The following is an 18,555-nucleotide window of genomic DNA, read 5'->3' on the forward strand; positions in this document are numbered from 1 at the left end:
ACTCAACATGTCAGAGCTTTGGGACGGATTGTAAGGAGCTGATTGCAATGATAAAGGACCCTCAGGCGTGGCCAATTTTTACGACGGAGTTGGAGAGGATAGAGACGTTACAGATATGCATCCCGGACTTCAGCATCATTCATGTTCCACGGGCGCGAAACCAGATTTCAGACTTTTTAGCTAAGACTGCAAGATTCTTCCATAGTGAGTTACTTTTTATTGGTTGTTCTATTCCGGTCTGGTTACCTAGACCACCTCAAGTTTGAGTAATAGAATGGCTTTTCGACGTAAAAAAAAAAAAAAACTACCCTGATATTTCAGGAGAAGTTATTAGAAAAAATGCCTCGTATATATGTCTCTACCGATGGCTTCTGGCGGTGAAATGAGTAAGCTTTTCCTTCAAAACGGGAATCACAAAAAGAAGGAAACCATGAATATGTGTTTTGTGAAAATTTTATGATTCTTTTCTGTGCATGTGTATTGAGATTTTAGATTTTAAGTATTGTGTTTACCATAGGCGAGTCAGGTGACTTAGGGCGGTGATTGTTTGGTTGAATTAGAGTAAAATTAATAGAGGAAAATTGTTTTACTTTTGTTTACCAATCAAGCTGAAAAAATAGTTCTTTCATTTTATTTTTAACTTTTTGTCGTCTTTTATGATCTGTGAAATTTTTTATACTCTTTTATTTGAAATTGAACTTAAGAGTAAATACTACAAACTAATAAAATAGTTCGTATGTTTCATTTTATTATAATTAGGTGTTTATCCAGCGCATGCGGACATAAACGTTTTATAATTACTTATTAGTTATTCATCAAAAGACTATAACGATGAATTATTATTTATTTTTTTATTTGAAAATTCTTATCATAGATGTCAAAAAAATAATCTTACCACCCTATGTATTATAACTTTTTGAATTTTTTTTGGTACAAAAAATTCATTATTAATATATAAAACTTAAAAATCACACAATATTTTCTTTTCAATTATATAAAATTAAGAATTTTACTTGATTAATATTAATTTAGTTATGTGTTTTCTGTTTTTAATTTTTAATTTTTATTAAAAGATATTTCGGATAACAACATAATATATAAGAATCATATTTTTATTTTAAAATATATTTTTAGATTTTGGATAATTTTAATCACTTATCTAATTAGATAAATTTTAAATTCATTTTTATTTTTGACTGAATTATATATTTTATTCATTAAACGTATAAACAATATTAACCACTCTAATATTTAACGTGACAGGTCTGTTGCGAAAATTACTTCGCAAATAATAGTATAGATTTTTTTTTTTTCATTTTCTCTCTTTTATTCTGTTTGATTTTCACATAATTACTCTAAATTGTTCCCAGTCACACTCTCAATTTATTGTTTGGGCGATCGAGCTTTCTAGTTCGATATATGGATTCAATTTTTTTTTGGATCTATTGTTGATTGTCTATCTGTTTTATCTCATTAGATAAATCGATCGAGTTTTCTAACATTGATTTACCAAACAAAATATCAACACTGAAATAAATTTTATATTAGAAGTAGATAATGTGATACTTCGTGTTGAAAATTTTAACTTGTTGAAAAATACAGTTAGCATACATGAGATCATTTTTGACTTTTAACAAAAACAATGATATTGCACGGAAGAACATGCATTGTTTTCTAAAAATAAACATTTGGGGATAAAATATTACCTTCAGAACTTGCATGATGCATGCATGTGCCATTTTGTATTTTTCTGGAATACATTGCCGTTTGTTTTATTTATTTTCTAAAACGACTAAAATTCTGCATTGAATATAAAAAAATTCTGAGTGTGGGTTGCATTTTTTTTAAGATATTAGAAATTAACATATTAATAGCCTTTTTTGTAACCGACTATCTGTTGATGAAAATAGTGCCTATACTATCAGATTAGGTTGTTAGTATACTCACTCTATTTTCTCTTTCCTAAAGAAAAGATTCAATATAACACTTAAGTTTTACATTTATAAAAGCCCTAAAAATTCACAAGTGCACAGTTATGCCAAAATAATATTTAGGAACTGATCATACAGAAACTAAAAATTGCAATATTAAAGGTTGAGACACAGTCACAAACTGATTTAGAACAAACACTTGTGGGGTTTATTGGTTTTAAGAGAAAAAAAATGTAAGAAAATAAAATACATGTAAAACAAATAAAAAATAATTTAACGTCGTCCTAGAATTACGCTCACAAACAAGATTAGTCCACGTTCGTAATAATAGTAAGAACTTTTCTAATCAACTAATTAAATCTAACTTATGTTTGTATTTTGATTTTCGATGAGTATAAAGAAACATACTTTTAAAAGAATTCAAATTTATTCAACCAAAACATACTGGTCTCTCTATCCAAGTGGCGTATCTTTGTTTGAAAGGGGTATCGATCGAAGGAGATACAGCTGAGTCTTGTCCCATCCCATTATCTGTCAAAAGACCACTGAGATGGTTCCAATGTGGAGGGTACTTTGATTCGAGCAGACTGCTCATAAGATGCTTGAAGTATCCACGCCAATGTTCCAATTTAACATTTTCTTAAACGTGGAGAAGATTGTGGACAGACAACAAAGAAATGAACGAGTATTTGGAGTAGCGAGAGAAAACAAACTCCCCTATAGTTATACCAGTACTCCCTTCTTGCCGTGGTCTACAAATTAGTTTTGAATTTGTCTTTGATCTGAAAATGGGATTGTAAGAATGCACATTCCATATCCACAACATCACATCATGAATCCGACTCAGGAAATCAAGTCAGTGCCTTCTTCTGTGTGCAGCTATAACGTCACTCACATAAGACTAGTGTTTATCAATTCCTAGATCAATATAAACTCGTGAATCTCTCAAATCCATAATCATATCTTGAGGTGACCACATATCGGTCGAAAGACTCGACTGGTATTGCATGCGTGGGGGGTTGGTTCCATAATCAATCATTAGAAATTAAAATGTTCTAATCTCTCTTATTATTGTACAATATTTATGTATTATATATAGAATTATATTTAAAACACATTTACATTTTAGGATACATATAGCTGATACACCGACAAACTCAAAAAATACAAATAATCTAGCAAAACTTAATGCTAAATAAATAAAATTTATCGGATATATAATGTCCTACAATTATATATTTCTTATTTTAAATAAAAATTATTTTAAATATAAATATAGAAAAAAATTCACTTTAAATTAATAAGTTTATAAACTAATAAATATTATATTCTTAACTATTTTAATCTATAAACTGTAATTAGTGTTGAGAATTACGTAAACATGATACATATAAACTGATTTCTCCAATAACAAATAGAGATTCGTGCATAGAAGGGAATAACCTTAACAATAAAAACATATTTACACTTGATGTGGTTGATTTGATGTAAAAATATGTAGAAATTGTAGATGATATAGTGCAAGGGAGATAAATGATAAATCTATATAGGAAAAGCCATAGAAATCAAAGTTAACCATTTCTGGAGAAAAAAAACAATCAGCTTCAGTGCCAATTTTATTTCCAACATTATTTAAGCTCTGTATCAGAACCTTTTAATAGTAAACTTTTAGTAGTATATGAGATGCTCGACATCAATCATATTATTAGGGAACCACTTGATCGAGTCCAAGATCGACAGCCAAATAAATAAATTAAAAACGTGAATCAATCAGAGTATTATAGAAAAAGAGACGATCGAGTCCTAAATTTATTGAAGAAACTCAACACTTGAAATTGTATTATTCCAGCCAAACTAATTTTGTAAAAAATTCAACACATGTTCACACTCAATTAGTAGAAGAAACTCAACTGTTCACACCCAAACAAATATTAAAATACTTTATTTTACTTAATATATACTCAGTTTCCATTTGCTTTTTTTTTTTTTTACATAATTCATTTTCATTATTTTAAATGACCCTTAATTTTCCACTTCTCCAAAACGTCATTGGCTACGTATATTTGATATACCTTGCCTCTATATATGTTATTTAGCATATGTGATCATCGTTACTCATTCGCAAACAAAAATGGATAAAAGATGGAGTCTTCAAGGCATGACTGCCCTTGTAACTGGTGGAGCTAGCGGAATCGGGTTCGTTTTTGTACTCTCTAGCTGTATCATATCTTATCTCATTGTTCCCTCTTTCAATGTAAGATATATGTCGATAATTTTTTGATAAGTTGTGGATGTTTTAGGCATGCTATAGTAGAAGAATTAGCTAGTTTTGGAGCTACAATCCATGTATGCGACATATCTGAAACACTGCTTAATCAAAGATTAAGCGAATGGGAAAATAAAGGGTTTCAAGTGAGCGGTTCAATATGTGATGTATCCTCTCGGCCTGAGAGAGAAACATTGATGCAAACTGTCTCAAAGATGTTCGATGGCAAGCTGACCATTCTTGTAAGCTAATCTACTTTATTAAAACAGAAGTACACTTAGAGAATAACCCTATAAGTTACATAATATTTACAGTCAAATGCCATTGAGAATTAAATTTATCTCTATTTAAAAATGCTTGTCTTTTCCACAAATTGATTATTTTCCTTATATAACACCCACGAACTAGAAATAAAGAAATCCATTTTTAATAACTCAAACGTGATTTCCACTCTATACAAAAGGAACGGCATCGCATTTATCATCAATACTATTAAATTAGGATCATGACCCATTGATATATGTTGTGTCCAACTTAAAAGTATAACTGCATTTTAAAATATAACTGCATGACATACAATATAACTACATCTAAAAAAAAACATAACCACCTCCTGTTAAAAAATAACGTAAAATGCTCTGTAGAAACATATGGTTGAAATATGTATTCTGTCTTTGTGCTTCAAGCACGATCTTTTAATACACGTGAAAAAGCAAATCTATAAATCCAACTGTTTTAATATAGAGGAAAAGTAACTGCTTAGCTGAGAGAGAAAAGATCGTGATTAGAAACAATTATGTAAAAGTTGGTTATTTTTAAAGTAGGCCTAATAGCACAAAAAGTAATATTTCAAGTAGGAATAGGGGTAAAGTTAAGAGTGATCATGTTTCAATAATATTGATGTATATGGCAAGAAAAAATAAATATCGGACTCCTATATGATACCTAATTATATGGCCAATATACTATATTTAAATTTATGATCTACAAAACATTTTTGGAAGTAAATTTAAAACTACTAAAACTATATAAGTTGATATTATTATGGAAGTATTATTTATAAAATATATACTTATGAAGAGGATGCATGGGACATCACCGTCTAATTATGCATGGTGTTCTTCGCTTAATTATTACTCTAGACAATGAAGATAACATGTTTTAGTTTAACGGGTTTTAAATAGGTTATTCGATTAAAATATTTATTAAATGTGATTTTACTTAAAATTAGAGAAAAGCACACACACACACATATATGTGTGTATATATATATTCAACAAAATATATTAAAAATTGTTTTTATCAAACATTTCAAAAAATCTCTTTTGTTTTCGGTGAGGTGTTGGATTTGATATTGGTTTTCGGATATAACACTTTAAGAAAATTTTTAATAGAATATGAGACTTTGATTTTCGAGTAGATTCTGAGTCGGATTTTTTGGATACAAAATAATTTTGACCATCCATCTATGCATAGTGTTCTTCACTTAATTATTACTCTAGACAGTGAGGATGACATGTTTTAGTTTAACGGGTTTTAAATAGGCTATTCGATTAAAAATATTTATTAAATGTGATTTTACTTTTTTTTAAATAAGTTATTCGATTAAAAATATTTATTAATTGTGATTTTACTTTTTTTTAATGGGTTATTCGATTAAAAATATTTATTAAATGTGATTTTACTTAAAATTAGAGAAGAACATATATATATATATACATATATGTACATATATTTAATAAAATATATTAAATTTGTTTTTATCAAACATTTCAAAAACTTTCTTGTGTTTCGGTGCGGTGTTGGATTTGATATTGGTTTTCAGATATAACACTTTGAGAAAAAAATTAATAGAATATGAGACTTTAATTTTTGATTCTTTGTCGGATTTTTATGACATAAAATATTTTTGACTGATTATGTTAGGTAACTACTAAAAAAATATAATGGAGAAGAATTTAAAAAAAAAGTTTCAAAATATATTTTGATATGTATATGACACAAGTGTATATTATGCAACTTGACATATTTAATTTAGTTACTAAAAATTATATTAAAATTAATATTTATCACAAATATGATTATTAAACAATAACAAAAATATAAAAAAAACTTTAAAAAATTAAAACAAAAATATACCCGCCCTCTGAAAGGGCGGGTCAAAATCTAGTTGAGAATATTAAAACAACCACAAAATCTTTGATTTACTCAATAAACACCTAAACTTGGGGAACAAGCACAAGATATTATCATTTTCTATTTCAAATCATAACAACTAAGATTTGAAGCATTATTTCAAAAACAAAAAACAGAATAAAAAAATATTATTTTCATTAATTTCGCCTAATATACCTTGCAAATTAAGCAAATATATTTATTCTCAACTAGGGTATTGTCCCTCTACTATATATTCTACCCGAGTACCACTCCATTGTACACATTCATATATCATACTAACTCTTATTTTTTGGAACACTATATATCATACTAACTCATAATTTTTAGTTTCATCATATTTTAATGGTTGTCAATAGAAATGTAGCCCAACTTAAATTACCTTATTACACTGTGATCAATTTTGTAATCAAATTATGTTACAGCAATTTTTATATTATGTGATGTTTTATTGTCATCATTTGTATTATAATTTTGATACATTATATAATGGTGTAGAAAATTTTAATTATATTACATAAACAGAAAAAACACACCCGCCCGGTCGGGCGGGTCCAGATCTAGTCTTAACTTTAAAAACTAAGTATGTTCTTATAGGAACAATACCTATTAGTAGTGAAAGATTCTTTTGGGGGTAAAATATAGTAAGACTTTTGTTACTCTTTTTTGTTTAACATAGGTGAATAACGTTGGCGTAGTTCGCCTTAAACCAACAACAGAATATGTGGCAGAAGATTTCTCGTTCCATATTTCAACAAACTTGGAATCAGCTTATCATCTTAGCCAGCTTTCACATCCTCTTTTAAAGGCTTCTGGATTCGGAAGCATTGTTATGAATTCTTCTGTTGGAGGGGTTGTATCAATGGAATGTGGATCCCTCTATAGTTTAACGAAAGGTACACCGATTGAAAGTTAATCAATAGAACTAGACGCATTAATATTGTGAATTTATCAATAAAAATGAATGTAATATACGAATAATTAAGTTGGTTCGTGTGGTGTCAAAATTCATAGCTAAAATGGTTATATATATATATATATATATGTATATACGTGTGCGTGTGTTGTGTTTACATGTATTATTTTAGATCTAATTCATATAGATTCTTAAGTGAACGCAAGCAGTTATAGTTCTTTTAAAAAATGTAAAAATAGAAGGGTTTTCCATTCATTCATATATAAAGAGGTATTTCTTCGTACAGCTTTTTATTTGATTGTCCTAATTTACATCTTTGTGTGTTGTACAGGAGCTATGAATCAACTAGCAAGAAGTTTGGCGTGTGAGTGGGCAACTGATGGCATAAGAATTAACTCTGTTGCTCCTAATTTTATCCTCACTGATATGGCTGAACCTGTAATAATAACACCCTCCACTTTTTCTTATATATTATTTTCCAATTAACACTTTGTACTTATCATTTTTATGTCTTAATGTGAATTATCAGCATCTTGAAGACGCGGGTTACAAGAAGAGTTTGTTCAGTAGAACTCCGCTTGGTCGTGCTGGAGAGCCAAAAGAGGTTGCATCACTTGTCGCCTTTTTGTGTCTACCTGCAGCGTCATATATTACTGGTCAGACCATTTGTGTTGATGGAGGTCTCACTGTCAATGGTTTCTCATATAAGCGACAGGCTTGAGCCATACTTGTGTGTGTGTTTCTCAATAATTTGTCTATGCAATAAGAGAAAGTGATCCTCCTAGCTGTAGGACCATTATCTCATTTTCCATGTCCACAAGTTAAGGAATCGATGATTCCTTTTCCTTTGTTTCCTACATACATATTTCAGTAAAACAATAATGAATAAAGACAGGAGAATGATACGTAACTATGGTTAGATAGATTAGGATATTTTACATTAAGAGTTTTGGTAATTTTCTATTTAATAGGTGGTTTTGAAGTTTTCCTTTTTATGATTAATAATAAATAAGCTTCCAAGAATTAACTTAATCTCTAAGAGAGGTTAGGTTAAAAGAAAGTAAGCTTTTTGGTTCATATCAACTTGGTATAAAAGCCGAACGATCCGATTGGAGATTATGATTCCATTAAATCCCTTGCTACTGAGTTGCATGAGATGTTTCAAGATCTCCAAGAAATGATATTAGAGCTAGAGAAGAAAAAAAGAAAACAAGCAGTGTTAGATATGGAGACGTTTGCTCGTGCCCATGAAGAAACACGCAAGCAGACCAACACAACAAAGGAGAAACTTTATGAGGAGAACGTGGAGGAACTTCAAAAAGAGGAAAGTCTCCCCTTATCTAAGACGAGCACTATAAAGTCAGACGCGTTAATAGTAACTCGACTAGAGAAATCTAACCACGAGACAAAGAACGATTTGGGTGGCAGACAAATACCTAAAGTGCTAAAGAAGACGTCTAGTAGAACTTTCAGAAAGATATGGAGCTGTCAGATTCATATCACTGAGGGGATAATGATACGTGATTATGGTTAGATAGATTAGGATATTTTATATTAATAGTTTTGGTAATTTTCTATTTAATAGGTGGTCTTGAAGTTTTCCTTTTTATATTAGTTTAAGAGTTTTCCTTTTACGAAGTTGTATCCCTATATAAGGGTTTCATATATTCTTTATATATTAAAAGAAAATTATTGTAATAAATGCATTCACACTATAATAGACACACGGCAGCATTACAATGATTTGATAATAAATATGTTTACGCGTTCACACTATATTCATAAATGTGTTCACACTATGTTTTTTGTATTTTTTTTTAATATAAAACTCACATACATGGTTCCAATAAAACACAGGACTTTTTGGTTCGAATAAAAATAGATAACGAATCAAAAGCCAAACTATATATATATATTATTTTTATTGTTTACGGATAAAATTAAGAAAAATATGCATAAGTTTTGATTCGATTCGTTATCCGTTTTGATTTGAACCAAAAAATCTTGATATCTGTAACTCTACGAAACAAATCAAATACTAAAATACAATATATAAAAAAGAAGCAAATCACAAATACCAATATTTTTTGGAAGAAATATCTAATTCAATATGTTATATGCATATATACATATATGTAAAGAATTATATATATATGTTATATATTATATTTTATATCAGTTTTACAATATTTTTATGAATTAAATTTATTATATTAGGTACTAGAATTGAAAAAGTTAAATAATGTTTTATTTTTGTAATAAAATAGTATTATTAAAAAAATTCAATTATTTTTAAAATTTATTATATTTACGGATCAAATCGGATATTCTTTAAAATTCTAAAACATTTTGGAAATCCGAGTCACCAAATATCTAGGTGGCTAAAGATCGAATCGACACGAATGCTTCCAAATACCCAGATATTTGATCTGTGCTCATCCCTATTTACGGATAAAATTTTATTTTCTTTATATGAAAAAATGACTAATGTCAAGGCCTTTTTTATTTTAAACTAATTTTAATTTTATCTTTCATGTATTATTTTGAACAAAAATGTCATTTAATATTAATTAACATTATATTTGTCAACTATTTTTATATACTTTTTGCATACACATATATGTGCACCTTGATGTGAGCACTTTGTAACAAAGTATTCACCACAACTGAAGTATCTAATTTTTTTGAAAGTTGAAATATTTTTTCTCAATGTTTCTTTCACTACCGACCAAATTGTAGTGAAATTATTTGTCTTAATAATTTTCTTATCTTTTTCTTAAACTATTATCTGTTTAGAAACTATAATATGAAACTATTGGTTCGACGTGACGACTATCTAAAATTCATAACATGAAAATAAACAAATAATATTAATTTTTGGTTTTTACCGAAAAAAACAAAAAAAAAATCAAACATTTTAACCGAATAAACTAAAATGAATATTAATTTAAAATAATAGTTATATTTTAGAAGATTAAAAACCAAAAAAAAAACTTAAAACCGAACCAATATCCAGATTAAACAGATTTAATGTCTTTTATTAAAAATAACGAAACTATAACTACATTCCGCGCAAGGCGCGGGTTATTACCTAGTAACTAATAATAAACAAGCTTCCAAGAATTAACTTAATCTCTAAGAGAGATTAGGTTAAAAGGAAGTAAGTTTTTTGTTTCATATCAGAGAACTTTGTTTTTTTAAGGAAAGTATTCTTATGTTTCGTGTTACTATGATCGAGACTTCTACTAAAATCATCGATTCCATTAACTGTTACTAAAATGACCAAAAGAGTGGAGGATTCTGGCCAATAAAAAATTGCTGAAAGACTGGCAATTTTCTGGTGGATGAGGCTAAAAATGTAAACTATAGTTTTAGATGTCAATAGTCTGTTTTGACGAATACAATCATTGATGCAGACGTTAATACAGAAATCATGCAGAATGGGAGTACCATGCGGATGCAAGATGCCACGGTAGAAAAGGATAAACATGTGATTTATAATTTGATGAAGTCGCTGACATAGTTGTTGACAAGAGTAAATATTAGTCCTGCGATTCCGAACCGAACCGAACGGTCCGAACCGAACCGAACCGAGGATTGTGTAATTCGGTTACCGTTCGGTTAGGATGGAGAAACCGATCGGCAGAAGTTCAAATTAACTTCGGTTATTGCGTCGGTTCGGTTCGGATCACTGATTCCGATCGGTTATCCGAAAATTAACCTAACATGTATATACCTTTAATCTAATTATCGGCTAAACATACTATCTTAACCTAATCTCCTTTCTCTTTCTCTCAAACCCGAGCCTCCATCTTCTTCGTCGATTCTGAAACCCTAGGAATATCATCTTCTTTGTTTGATTCTGACCACAAGGTATGTTCTTCCTCTTGTTTATCAAGTTCTTGTCGATTTTCAGTTTAAGATTGGAGGTGAAATTCTGATTTAGCGTTTCTCTGGAAATGGATGGGTTTAAAAGTATAAAGTTTTAAACTTTTACTGTCTTATGATGAGTTCTTTTATTAGAGTTTGATACTCAAATTAAAAGAGCTTTTTTTCTCAGATGTCAGGTTTTGAAGAGAATGATGAAAATGGAGATGGCTTGGAATCACACGCAGATGTAACTACTGGAAAGAAAAGATCGGCCACAGAGAGATCAAGTACTGACCTTCCTCCGATGCCAAAGAAAAGGCAAGCTCACAGGGCAGAAGTGTGGCAACACTTCATTCAAAAGGAAGACAACCTGAGCCTCTGCAACTGTCGCTACTGTGGTCAAGAGATCGGCTGTGACACCAAAAAGAGTGGGACTAGCGCAATGAAGAATCATAATTCCCGCTGTAAGTTATTCAAAGCTTTTGCGGAAAGTGGTAAGCAGCAGGGTTTAGGAACTGATAGTAGTGGTGTACTTACTGCGGTTACGTATGATGCTGGATTGTTTAGAAGATCTGTGAATGAGATGATTGTGTTGAATGAGCTGCCATTTGCTTTTGTGGAATCAGAGGGGTTTAGGAGGTTCTGTCACAATGTCTTGCCCATGTATACGGTTCACTGCAGGAAAACAGCTACAGAAGATATCTTTGGGATGTTTATGAAAGAGAAAGCGAGTTTGAAGGAGCTGTTTAACTCGGAGAAGAAGAGAGTCTCCTTAACCACAGACATTTGGACAGCTCCTACAACATCTTACAGCTACATGGTGGTCACAGCGCATTGGATAGACAAAAACTGGGATATGCAGAAGCGGATCATCAGTTTTAAACCTGTGACAGATCACAAAGGAGAGACCATTGCCGAGCATCTGAGTGAGTGTCTAGCCGATTGGGGTATTGAAAAGGTGTTCTCGGTGACAGTGGACAATGCAAAAGGGAACGACAAGGCATTGCGTCTATTCACTGAAGCTTGCAGGCAACTAGGACCCAATGCTCTAATCAAGGATGGTGCATTACTTCATATGCGTTGTTGTGCGCATATACTGAACTTGATAGTCAAGGATGGTCTAGCTGAGGTGAAAGAGAGTGTAGTGGCTATTAGGAATGCTGTCAAGTATGTCAGGTCATCTGGTACACGGCTTCAGTCATTTCAGCTGAGGGTTCTAACTGGAAAGGTTAGTAGAGGGAGCTTGTCTCTGGATTGTATTACACGCTGGAACTCTACCTATCTAATGCTGTCGGCTGCTTTGAAGTTTAGAGTAGCATTTGAAAAGCTATTGGCAGAAGATATGTTGTACAATGAGTATTTTAAGGAATCAGAAGAGAATGGGTATAAAAGGATTGGGCCTCCAACTGCTCATGGATGGGATGAAGTGCATAGGTTAGTGAAGTTCCTTAAATTATTTTTTGGAAGCACTTTAGCATTTTCAGCATCAAAGACAGTGACCTCCACTAGTTGTTACAATGAGATTGTGATCATAGAGAGGAATTTGATTGCTTTGAGCAACAGCAGAGACGACCTTCTACGACTTCAAGCAACTGAGATGAGAACCAAGTTTGAGAAGTATTGGGATGGCCTAATCAACATGAATCCGCTGGTGATTATTGGAAGTGTCTTCGATCCTAGAAACAAAATGCAATTTGTAGGTATTTGTTTCGACAAGCTTTATGGCAAAGACAGTGTGGAAAGTGAGCATCTGAGAACCTCAATTAGGGCACTGCTCAAACAGTTGTATGAGGAGTATGCGCAGAAGATTGGTCCACCATCTCAAGGTGATAGTGCTGGAAACATGAGTGAAGATGGAGACACAGTTGGATTGTTTGAGATGTCTGATGATGAGGAGGAGTATGAAGGGAGGGATTCTTTGTATTCTGAAATGGTTTCAGAGGCCGCAAATGAAGAGGCTAGTAGTGAGCTTGACATATATTTGATGGAAAGGCCTGTCTCAAGAACCTCAAATCGTATGGGGTTTGACTACAATGTTCTATCATGGTGGAGGCGTGCATCTGTCAAGTTTCCAATATTATCAGAACTAGCCAAGGATGTTCTTGCGGTTCAAGTATCTTCTGTTGCTTCTGAGTCGGCTTTTAGTACTAGTGGTCGGATTTTGGATCCTTTCCGTAGTTGCCTCACACCATATATGATTGAAGCACTGGTCTGCACACAACAATGGCTTCGGAATACCATCAGTGCAGAAAAGCTTGCAAGCTTGACTCAAATGTTTGAAGAACTTGAATTCCATGAGTCTTTAGGTAATTGTTTCTGCATTTTTACTCTTACATGCATATTTCTCATGTTTTAAACTCGGCATCTGACTGTCTTTCACTCTTTCTCATTATGTAGAGACTCTACCACTACCAGCCTCAGAAGAGGAATCGAACAACTAGAGGTTACATTCTACCACTTTGTTGTTTTGCTGTCTTTTATGTGTTTGGTGTTCTCTTTTAATAATTTTCTGATTCTTATAATTTACACAGGTTGAAGTTCGAGAATGAGGAGATGATGGTGCTCTCTTTTTGGTCTCTCATTCAATTTTTTGGACATTCTCAATCTTTTTTTTGGACTATATGTTTCTGTGAATCAATGCCTCTTTGGATATGTGTTCATTCCAAAGAGTTGTAGATTCAGGATGAATGATGTTTTGTTTATGATGATTGAGAAATGATTAATGTTATCTATTTATTATGCTATATATTTGTCATTGTACAGGTTTAAGGGGAAAACCGAAAAATTGGGATAACCCAGAAATAACCGACTAACCGAAAATAACCGAAAAATCCGATAACTTTTCGGTTTTCAGGTTCTAAAATCATATTCGGATATTTTCGGTTCAAATATCAATAACCGGAAAAAACCGAATTCCGAACCGATCCGAACCGAATTAAAATTCGGTTATTTTCGACAAAATTATCCAATTCCGAACTATCCGACTAACCGAAGTATCCGACCCGAACCGAACCAACTATCCGAAATCGCAGGACTAGTAAATATACTAAAGCATTTATCACAAGTTTTACACAACTTAAAAAGAAGTTTTACACCAAAAAAAAAACATAAGGAAACGGTCGCGTGACAACCAATGAAATTTGAGCTCCAACCAACGAACGATCACACATCAGCTTCACCACCTTCTCTAGCTAGTTCACAGCTTTGCGATTATTAAAGCAGACAAGTTTTTCCTTGGTGAAAGCTTTAGATCCTCCCATCCATCCTCTTCATCCACTCTCTCGAAGTACCTCTCCACCATGTTATCCTTCATTTCTTCCAGACTCCGTGGCTCCCACTGTAGTTCAATATATGGCATTATATCAACAAATATGTCATAACAATAAATATAGTTTTTGTTAAACCTTTGGGTTTTCAATTCAAAAAAAAAAAAAACCTTTGGGTTCCTATCTTTGTCTATCACCACGGCTCTACAACCCTGCATCGTTAGACACGTTGTTGTAATGATCTCTACAGATAAAAACAGTTTCAGAACGAATATATACAATCAGGAAAGCAGACAAAACCTCCACAAAATCTTTGCTTATTTCTCTTTTCAACACATGACACACCATTCTATACTCACGGATAAGACACTGTCCCACCCCCTGAAACCGCCCTTCTCTTATCTGAAATTTCATACACAGAGTCAAGTTCTATCCCATTACTACACGTGCATGACACATTTGAGAAGCTAACCGATCTAAGAGAGATTTTAAGGCTTGCTGGTGATGCCTTCTTCAAAGCTCGAATGGTAGCTGAGATCCATTCATTTGGCTTTTCAGTGGCCTCTTTCTCCTAACGAACACATATGATGGCAGATAGTATTGTACAAATGTAACTCAGTCAACTCAGGAATGCATGCAAGCCAACTTTTCCTATACATAAATGAAAAAAACTTACAAGTGCAGATATAATCTCTTCCATTGTTCTTCTCGAGAAGCACCTATCAATAACATCTAACCTGCGTAAAGAACTATTGAAAGCTCAAACCGGTACAAGGTTCAAAATATTACTTGAAAATACAATCATGACCAAATCGTAGAAAATATTGTTTTAGGAATGCTTGCTATGTTGACATGACAAAAGATATCCAGCGAACTCAAATACAAGTAAAAGGAGTAGATGAAATAAAATGCTATACACTTGCCTGTAGTAAGCACTATGCTGTTTCAATTTCGGATGCTTAGTGTATGCATTGAGAATTGCTGAGGCAAAGGTAACTGGATCACTTGAACCAACTTTGCAAAGATCTGCTTCTAATGCATTCAACCTCTGTGACATTAATGAGTAACCTTACTAAGTAAGAAAAATCCTTCTCGAATAAAATCCTGGTTTACAATAGCGTGAAATGTAATAGCCTTTCAGCATCTCAAGGAAACAGAGACATTAAAGTTTTTTGCTGACTTGTTTGTTATCGACACATATAAGTTAAAACAGTCAACATAGACCATCGAGCCAGATAAAATAAGCATCATGAACAAGATGGCTCCAAAGATATATAACTATAGACTACAGTATGAGAAATGGTTGGCCCGTCGTTGTTTTTGTAATGAGGCCTTAACCTACTTATGTAATTCTTTCAATATTTACATATAACTAATTTAACCTTCCAATAAAAAATATCTATATATATACCTCATAGTTATGCTATTAAGTTATAAAAAAATGCTATTAAGCTTCTACATACAACTATGTATTTATTTTTTTCTCATCAACGGTGTCATAAGCTATTGGTGCCAGCAACAAAAAAAACTATTAAATTTCATTGCATGCTGGCATAGTCTATTAGTGGCGCTATTATCCCGACAATGAGGAATACTAAAGATGTATGCAATAGAAGTTATACCGATGAAGGCACAAAATGAGTTGCAAGACCACAAGCAAGCATTTCGGCCCCATCTAACCTAGCTCCAGTGAGGCCAACATACTCTCCTGAATAAAAAACATACATGAAGGATGAGAAAAGCAGATAGGCTCAATATTAATTTTGTCTACATTCAAAAACAAATGAATTTTATTACCAAAAAATCCAGGGAGCCTTGACAAGAAGTATGAGGCGCCTACATCTGGAAAGAGGCCCAGTTCTGTCTCAGGCATGGCAAAAACCTTGGAAAAAAAAAAACAAATTCGCATGTTTCAGGTTTGCTATCTACTTGTCAACCATGTGCATGTTTTAGAAAAGAAAACAATATATACCGTTTTCTCAGTTGCAATACGGAACCGACCATGGACGGAGATACCAGCTCCGCCTCCCATGACAATACCATTTAAAATTGAAATCTATAAAGTCAAAATTTTTTTATAGAAAACGAATTAGGCAATTGAGTAATTCACTAAAAGAAACTACACCAAATCCAGCTCTGGATCCTAGAATCAACTATCCAAATCCACACCGCTATATATATTTTAGACAACATTTTGGAACGCACTTTTTTATCATAGGTAACAAGTGCTCGAAATTTTTAAATAACATTTTTTGTGGTATAGATATATCCTTTTATTTATTATATAATATATAATTATTATAAGTATTATTATATGTATAATTTAATATGAAAAAAGGCCGGATATCCAATCTTTAAATCAAATTATATTTTGATTTATTATATCCTATTTTGGACCCAGTTATATTCGCTTTTCCACCTCAACATACCTGAACTTTGCTATACGTGGCCATGAAATGGTCGAGCTTGTATTGTTCTGAGAAGAAATCCGCACCGACTCTCCATGACTTGCCTAATCCTCGAAAATAGAGATGACTGTGTAGAAGCTAAAAGCTAAGCAGGAAAAGAAAAATGGAAGGTGCTATATACCTTGTATGACGATGTCACGAAAAACAGGTAGAGGATCGCCACCAACACAAAAGGCTCTTCCCTGACCCTGTGGGAAAGATATTTAGTGTGTGCAAACCGGAAGAGATAAGGATACAGGTTACCTTTAGGATGACGATTTTCACATTAGGGTCTTCCTCATATTCAAGGAACAATTGCATCAACCGAGTGATCTAGAGAAGATTGATTCAAGCCAAATATGTAAACTAGTGCACGTACGATGGGAAAAAAAACAAGGGAAAAATTCAATACCATGTTGGAGTTTAGAGCATTCAGTTGCTTTGGTCTGTTTAGTGTCAAGATTCTAACACTAGATTTGTCGTCCACTAAAACCTGTTAATCAAATTGATTTAGGGAGAGATGATAAAAATTTGGCGTTGTAGATTGGTAGCAAAGAGGAGAAAAGAAACCTGAGTCTCTGAGGCCATTTCGACTTTATGTCGCTTCTTCCTTGCCTATTTCTTATCGAATTATGAGATGAATGATTCTTTTTAGAGACATTAAGCATACATATATATAGTGTTTAAAATTCGTTTGATTTCATTATAAAAATCAAATTCAAATGTTACATCTTCAAAATAATAATTATGTGGTTTTCTAGACAGTCAATAATGAAGCTAATTATTTGTTGTTTATTATTAATATTTGTATATATATTTTCACATTAGTTGATGTGATGGCCCTCTAAGATTATTTGGCTTTCTATGTGAAGTATTAATACATCAAAAGTAGTGTAAATTATAGTATATATATATTAGTATACACATGACTGGTAATTAGCTCTAATAAGTGCTTCCTTCATTCTTTTCTTTCCAAAACATTGAACTTAAACTAATATTAATAATCTAAATTTAGAACAATTTAATCAATAATTATATTTCTATAACTAAATATTTTCATGAGAATATTTTAATTTATTAACATATTAGATAGATTTTGCTGACTCTAATGAAATTCTTACACGTTAAAAAATTATAATTAGTTGGATTAAGACATGTGCCTTGATTAGTTTTAGGAAAAGTTAAGCATAATAGCTAAACCATTTAGATATAACTATATGTCTCTCGTGGAAAGAAACAAAGGAAATCGCCAAAAATACTACATTCATAGTATCACTTTTCATGTTTACACTAACTATTTTTATCCTGATTTTTTAATGAAAGGTAAAAAATATCTATAACTTTAAAATTAACTAATCTAGACTTATTGTTTAGAGTTGAGGGTGTGATATATTTTTTGGAATGTGAAATTTAAGATTTTAATAAATATATAAATAAATACTTATTAAAAATAGTTGCAAAAATAATTTTTGATTTTCAGAAAGAAATTTTGAAAATAAAAAAAAGGAAAAAATATTCAAAAAAGAAAAAAATTATAAAAAGTTTGAATTTGAAAAAGTATAATTCGTAAACATAAAAAAAAAATTTATTTTTTATATATTTAAATAATTATTTATTACATATATATAGAGATAACAAAGGTATAAGAGTCTTTTGCCACTTAATGAAAAATGTATTTTTGAAA

At 31.7% G+C, this 18,555-nt stretch overlaps 2 protein-coding genes across 3 annotated transcripts; one reads left to right on the forward strand and one right to left on the reverse strand.

Moving 5' to 3' along the window:
* The first annotated feature begins 4,062 nt into the window (after nt 1–4,062).
* Nucleotides 4,063–8,178, forward strand: LOC106451538 (tropinone reductase homolog At2g30670-like). Its single transcript, XM_013893478.3, has 5 exons — nt 4,063–4,127; nt 4,232–4,439; nt 7,052–7,268; nt 7,620–7,726; nt 7,818–8,178. The coding sequence occupies exons 1-5, from the start codon at nt 4,063–4,065 to the stop codon at nt 8,007–8,009; spliced, it is 789 nt and encodes a 262-aa protein (XP_013748932.2). The 3' UTR covers nt 8,010–8,178.
* Nucleotides 8,179–14,314: 6,136 nt separating this feature from the next.
* Nucleotides 14,315–18,051, reverse strand: LOC106451536 (3-hydroxyisobutyryl-CoA hydrolase 1-like). 2 transcript variants are annotated; one of them, XM_048780896.1, is made up of 14 exons: nt 17,442–18,051; nt 17,284–17,364; nt 17,136–17,204; nt 17,024–17,080; nt 16,854–16,931; nt 16,397–16,480; nt 16,222–16,306; nt 16,047–16,132; nt 15,348–15,472; nt 15,101–15,161; nt 14,897–14,995; nt 14,725–14,826; nt 14,595–14,636; nt 14,315–14,495 (listed from the first exon to the last, which is right to left on the reverse strand). In XM_048780896.1, the coding sequence occupies exons 1-14, from the start codon at nt 17,457–17,459 to the stop codon at nt 14,355–14,357; spliced, it is 1,128 nt and encodes a 375-aa protein (XP_048636853.1). In that variant the 5' UTR covers nt 17,460–18,051; the 3' UTR covers nt 14,315–14,354. The 2 variants fall into 2 exon arrangements, with proteins under 2 accessions (XP_048636853.1, XP_048636852.1); XM_048780895.1 differs by having other exon boundaries at nt 16,854–16,936; nt 17,014–17,080.
* Nucleotides 18,052–18,555: the final 504 nt, after the last annotated feature.

The sequence above is a fragment of the Brassica napus genome, chromosome A5 (assembly GCF_020379485.1).
Source record: "Brassica napus cultivar Da-Ae chromosome A5, Da-Ae, whole genome shotgun sequence".
NCBI classification, from domain to species: Eukaryota; Viridiplantae; Streptophyta; class Magnoliopsida; order Brassicales; family Brassicaceae; genus Brassica; species Brassica napus.

What these genes read in the sequence shown, in the direction of transcription:
- LOC106451538 (XM_013893478.3), top strand. Translation starts at nt 4,063, where the DNA reads ATGGATAAAAGATGGAGTCTTCAAGGCATGACTGCCCTTGTAACTGGT. An exon ending in GGTGGAGCTAGCGGAATCGG is followed by an intron (nt 4,128 to 4,231) that starts GTTCGTTTTTGT and finishes TGGATGTTTTAG; the next exon opens with GCATGCTATAGTAGAAGAAT. An exon ending in TCACTGATATGGCTGAACCT is followed by an intron (nt 7,727 to 7,817) that starts GTAATAATAACA and finishes GTGAATTATCAG; the next exon opens with CATCTTGAAGACGCGGGTTA.
- LOC106451536 (XM_048780895.1), bottom strand. An exon ending in CCACGTATAGCAAAGTTCAG is followed by an intron (nt 16,481 to 16,853) that starts GTATGTTGAGGT and finishes TTGACTTTATAG; the next exon opens with ATTTCAATTTTAAATGGTAT. An exon ending in CAGCATAGTGCTTACTACAG is followed by an intron (nt 15,162 to 15,347) that starts GCAAGTGTATAG and finishes TTCTTTACGCAG; the next exon opens with GTTAGATGTTATTGATAGGT.